At 45.9% G+C, this 6,455-nt stretch overlaps 1 protein-coding gene across 2 annotated transcripts in view; it reads right to left on the reverse strand.

Moving 5' to 3' along the window:
• Positions 1-6,455, reverse strand: part of efr3bb (EFR3 homolog Bb) — a 37,874-nt gene that overhangs the window by 30,179 nt on the left and 1,240 nt on the right. The window contains exon 1 of one of the 2 annotated variants that reach the window (XM_079643198.1): positions 5,850-6,446. The exons of the other annotated variant lie outside the window; for it this stretch is intronic. Coding sequence (XP_079499324.1) covers positions 5,850-5,934 — 85 coding nt within the window. The 5' untranslated portion in view covers positions 5,935-6,446. Of the gene's footprint in view, positions 1-5,849; positions 6,447-6,455 lie in introns of those variants that run through there. 2 annotated transcript variants of the gene reach the window in all.

Raw genomic sequence — 6,455 nt, forward strand, 5'->3', positions numbered from 1 at the left:
TAGCAGTTCCAGCAGAGAGCCCCAAACTTTCTTTTCCCTGGCCACATCAACCAGCTCTGACTGGGGGATCCCAAGGCGCTCCCAGGCCAGCGAAGAGATATAATCCCTCCACCTGGTCCTAGGTCTACCCCTTGGTCTCTTCCCAGCTGGACGTGCCTGGAACACCTCCCTAGGGAGGCGCCCAGGTGGCATCCTAACTAGGTGCCTGAACCACCTCAACTGGCTCCTTTCGATGCGAAGGAGGAGCAGTTCAACTCCGAGTGCCTCCCGGATGACCGAACTTCTCACCTTATCCCTAAGGGAGACACCAGCCACCCTGGAGAACCCGGAGAAAACCCATCTCGGCCGCTTGCACCCGCGATCTCGTTCTTTCGGTCATGACCCATCCTTCATGACCATAGGTGAGGGTAGGAACGAAAATGGCGCGGTAGACAGAGAGCTTTGCCTTCTGGCTCAGCTCCCTTTTCGTCACAACGGTGCGGTAAAGAGACTGCAGTACCGCTCCCGCTGCTCCGATTCTCCGACCCATCTCACGCTCCATTGTTCCCTCACTCGAGACCAAGACCCTGAGATACTTGAACTCCTTCACTTGGGGTAAGGACTCATTCCCTACTTGGAGTGGACAGTCCATCAGTTTCCTGCTGAGAACCATGGCCTTTGATTTGGAGGTGCTGATCCTCATCCTAGCCGCTTCACACTCGGTTGCGAACCGATCCAGTGAGTGCTGAAGGTCGCAGACCAATGAAGCCATCAGAACCACATCATCTGCAAAAAGCAGTGGTGCATCCTTAGTCCACCGAACTGCAGACCCCCTCCCCCACGACTACGCCTCGAAATCCGATCCATGTACAGGGCTCGACATTAAGGACTGCCCGATGGCCCAGGGCCATCTAGTATTTAGCTCGGGCAATGAAGCCTCACCTGCTGGTTGCCCGGTCGGGCAATCTATTATGCCAGTATCATGCAGCTCGCGGATCCAGTAATGAGTGACCCGACAGTAAAACTAAACATATCTATAACTAGTTTAGGTGGTTTGAGAGGTAATTAAAATAGCTACGTGTGATATTCTAACCTGAAGTCTGTGTTTTGTTCCGCTCACCGCTGCATGTGATCATGCAGAGCTGCGTGTCGACTCGTCAGCAGCAGCTGATCTCTCTCTCCCGTCAGATTAGACTTCACTCGCGTTTATGTCCATATCGATCAGATCCAGCTAGTTCTAGCTAATGATATGACTACCTGCTTATTAAAAGACACCTAAACAATAAGTGTCGCTATGCAACTGGGTGAGGCCACAAAGTATAGCGCAGTATTATGCATTTGTTTACATGCCCACCGGAACCCCGAGGCATTAGCAACAGATCAACGCACAATCAACCCATAGAGGACATCTCTTTCTCCACATTAAGTGTTAGACATTAGAATTGACTATTCTTGTCTGTCACATACTCTTCTTGTCTGTCACATAAGTGGCGCAACTGAAGAGGTATTGTGCTAAAGGGAAATTATTTTGACCGAGGAGATTTAGATTTGCCGGCTAACGGGAACTCTGACGTCACCATTTTGTGTGCTTCGCAGATGTGCTCGGCTCCTCTTGGCTCCTCTCGCCTGCTGCTCGGGTCTGCTCGGTCAGCTTCTGGATGAGGTGGCATTCGTTCGACCAATTTACAGTAGATAACATTACAAACATTTTTAACAGGGGCCATAATAGTGCAAATAATGTTTGTTTTGGCAGTTATAACTGAATGTAATGTTTTCTACTTTTTTACATCTGGGAAGGCATTTGCCTTCATCAGATGGAAAGTGTCTTGACCAACAACTTAAGTACTTCTCATAGCTATGCAGGGCATTCAAGCGAGCAAATACAAGCAAGAACGAACAAAATGAATGAAGAATAAAATTGAAATTGTACAATATAATATTATGGTGGTTCATCTTATAATTCAGTCTAGAGAATGCACCAGACAGCATCTACAGTAAGACCTGCAAAAATCTAAATGTTCTAGGGGGAGGCCCCCCAAGCCCTTCGTGCCATTTCGTCCGCGCGCATTTTTCAGGACAATCTCTATTGGGCTCAGGGCCATCTGTAAATTAGCTTAGATGGCCCACAGGGCCATCTCCCAAAATCCTTAATGTCATGCACTGATGTATATTACAAACAGGATTGGTGACAAAGCGCAGCCCTAGCGGAGGCCAACCCTCACCTGAAATGGGTCCGACTTACTGCCGAGGACCCGGACACAGCTCTCGCTTTGGGAGTACAGCGATTGGATGGCCCTGAGTAGAGACCCCCTCAACCCATACTCCCGCAGCACCTCCCACAGTGACTCCCTGGGAACCCGGTCATACGCCTTCTCCAAGTCTATAAAACACATGTAGACTGGATGAGCGTACTCTCAGGCCCCCTCCAGGATCCTTGCGAGAGTAAAAAGCTGATCCGTCGTTCCACGATCAGGACGGAATCCGCATTGTTCCTCCTCAATCTGAGGTTCGACAATCGGCCTGACCCTCCTTTCGAGTACCTTAGAGTAAACTTTCCCGGGGAGGCTGAGTAGTTTGATACCTCTGTAATTGGCACACACCCTCTGATCCCCCTTTTTGAAAAGGGGAACCACCACCCCGGTCTGCCACTCCTTTGGTACTGTTTCCGACATCCACGCAACGTTGATGAGACGTGTCAACCATGACAGTCCCTCAACACCCAGAGCCTTCAGCATTTCTGGGCGGATCTCATCCACCCCCGGGGCTTTGCCACTGTGAAGTTGTTTGACGACCTCAGTGACCTCCCCCGGGAGATTGGTGTCGATCCCCCGTCATACTCCAGCTCTGCCTCTAACATAGAGGGCGGAGTTGTCAGGTTCAGGAGTTCCTCAAAGTGTTCCTTCCAACGCCCTAACACTCCATCAGTTGAGGTCAACAACGTCCCATCCTTACTGTACACAGCTTGGATGGTTCCCTGCTTCCCCCTCCTGAGGTGTCGGACAGTTTTCCAGAACAACTTTGGTGCCGCCCGAAAGTCCTTTTCCATGTCTTCTCCGAACTTCTCCCACACACGCTGCTTTGCCTCGGCCACGGCTGAGGCTGCTGCCCTTCGGGCCTGTCGGTACCTTGCAACTGCCTCGGGAGTCCCCCGGGATAACAAATCCCTGAAGGCCTCCTTTTTCAGTCGGACGGCTTCCCTGACCACCGGTGTCCACCAGGAGGTTCGAGGGTTACCGCCCCTTGAGGCACCTAGGACCTTGAGACCACGCCGCTCCCCGCCGCGGCTTCGGCAATAGAGGCTTTGAACACCGACCACTCTGGTTCAATGTCCCCAACCTCCACAGGAATGCCCGAAAAGCTCCGCCGGAGGTGTGAGTTGAAGGCCTCCTGAACTTGGGCCTCCTCCAGACGTTCCCAGTTCACCCGAACTACACGTTTGGGCTTACCAGGTCTATCCAGAGGCTTCCCCCGCCACTCGACCCAACTCACCACCAGATGGTGATCAGTTGACAACTCCCCCCCTCTCTTTACCCGAGTGTCCAAAACATACGGCCTCAGGTCCGATGATACGATAACGAAATTGATCATGGACCTTCTGCCTAGGGTGCTCTGGTACCACGTACACTTATGAGCATCCTTATGTTCGAACATGGTGTTTGTTATGGCCAATCCATGACTAGAACAGAAGTCCAGTAACAAACCACCACTCCGGTTCAGATCAGGGGGGCCGTTCCTCCCAATCACTCCCCTCCAAGTGTCTCCATCATTGCCCACAGTGCTGAAGTCTCCCAGCAAGATTAAAGAGTTCCCTTCAGGAGCCCCATACAGGACTCTTTCCAGGGTCTCCAAGAAGGCCGTATACTCTGAACTGCTGTTGGGTGCATAAGCACACACAACAGTCAGAGTCAGTCAGAGCCATAGTAAATAAATACAATACTGTTCAGCAGCTGGCTCACTCTAGGGCTGCAACAAACGACTAATTTGATAATCGATTAATCTATCGATTAATGAAACGATTAATCGATTATTCGGATCGTTAAGGTTTTAACTGTACTACTACTTATATCAATACTGCTTATCGATCCGGTCCTTTCAACGATAGTATTAACGGTTCTTTTGACAAGAAATAAGGTAAACTAACTCAACAAATTGTGAACAAAACTAACATTGCTTTTTATTTTAATTAAATGCATAATATTTCACATCAAAAGAAACAACAATGTTTTAACAAATCATATTAAATAATGTGATGACAGAACTGTAAACAGAATAGCTGAAACTTTAACAAAATAACTAATTCAGTTACCTCTAATCATTAACCTATGTTTTTATAACTGAGTTAACTCTGCGTGTTGCTGCTAGCATACATAACACCTGACGTGGAAAGGTTACTCTTGGAAGGGGCTACAGAGCTACTAGAAAGACAGCCGAACCCGGTGCATTTCTCCGTCTGAATGTGGTGCACTTTTGCTAAATGTTTAGACAAATTGCTCGTTTTATGCCTTTATATGATAAACTGTTATTGCAATTTTGGTAACGAGCATTGTCCACATCGAGACGGATAAAGTTTAACCACACCTCGGAGCGCGTTCTCTCCGCCATCTCCTGCGTGTGTGTGTAAACTGCCCCGCCCCCTCGCAAGCAGGCGGGGGAGAGATCGCTCGTCTGAATTCGGAAGATCGAAAATACATTATAAACGCATTTTGTAGTCATATTGCATATTAGAAACTGAGTTGGCGACACTATGACTGCGATATAATGTTTATGTAGCAATAATACATAACATATGTTTTTAAATGTCTCCTGTACCCATACAAAAGAGCGATAACGTTGGAGCTTAACGGGGTGTAGAACACATGTGATGACGTCACCAACGAATCGACGACTGAATTAGTTGCCAACTAATTTGGTAATCGATTTTAATCGATTAAGTCGATTAGTTGTTGCACCCCTAGCTCACTCATGAGCAACACTTTCAAATCAATGTGTTTGTCTACATTACACAACACAACCATAAAACTGTGACAAACATTAAACCCAGAAATCCACATTATTGGCTCTAATGCACAAAAATGTTGTGAAAACATAAACCTGGAGATGCTGCATTGTCCTTGTAAAAGCATGAACGAGTGCTTGAAATTAAATGTATGGACTGAAAGAAAAAAATAGTTCCCAGTTGGGCAGCTAATAAAAAATATATATTATATCTTATTTTGTTATGTTATACAAAATGATATTACATTACAAAATCATATTATAGATAGCTGAAGTTCCTCTCTATACTTACTGTGAACTTTCATTTTATTGGATAAAAAAAAGGACTCCAGTACAATATCACTTCAATAATTAATCATCATAATCATTTACAATAAAGCTTTGTTTTCCTACATCGTGCATGCCGGAAATGTTGCTATATAAGCAATATTCCCTTTGGAGCTTTAAACATCTCTTTTATTCTGATGGAAGAACAAACAGTGTTCTTTTCAAACAGAGATTTTATCAGTGTAAGACTATATGAAAGTCAACATTAACACACACACACTATGAATGAATGACCCTATAGACAGTCAACACTGTTTAACAGCAACCTGTGCTAAATACCACAGCCAGTGTTCCTCTTTATGTTGGCTTACTCAAGGGTTTAAGTTCCTCTTTTATCGATAAAATAAACTGCATCCATTTTACAACACAGGAAGTGGCTCATAGCAAATCAGACCTCCAACATTCAATTTAAGTTCTTTTTACAACACAACATATTTTAGAAGCACATGGAGAAAGCACCTTTTAAGTGAAATAATTCCTTGTTCAAGCGACTCAAGAGACGGAGAAGGAGCCAGAGAGAGAACAGAGGAAGTGGTGTTATCACTCACCCTTGCCAATGCGATGGTCCAGAAGGGTACGACAGTCCAGTGCCAGCCTCTGAGAGGCCGGGACATCAGGCGCAGGCAAGGGCATGGCAGGCAACCAACAAGCACACACACAGACCCACACTACTCCTTTTATCGACACAGTAAACCTCCAAAAAGCTAAAACTGAAAACCTTAATGCAACAGAATAAGCAGCAGATTACAAATCCCTTATTCTCTGGTTATAATATATTTGTTTAATTACCTATCAACGCTAACGGAAAATGTTACCACCAACTACTTCAAAATTCCTTGACAGAAAAGCTCAATTTAATACTATACTCACTGACATGTATCCACAACTTCCCAGTTTGGACGCAATAAACATTAGACACATATACTTGTCCTAAAAGACGAACCTGAACAGAAAAGCCAACTCAAACTTCACTTTCAAAAAGTTTCCAACTGGAATAAATTCCCAAATGTACTTCCTGCAGAACACCAGCTTGCATGTCCCTGTCTTGAGGCTTCTCAGTGATGTATCTTGGTTCATAGGCAGATTGAAGTATTAACGAAGAGATTAGCGATTAGTCCGTCAATAGCAGCTCTGCTCTCTGTGTGCGCCTCTCT

Source organism: Notothenia rossii (genome assembly GCF_949606895.1).
Source record: "Notothenia rossii genome assembly, chromosome: 8".
Taxonomy (NCBI): Eukaryota; Metazoa; Chordata; class Actinopteri; order Perciformes; family Nototheniidae; genus Notothenia; species Notothenia rossii.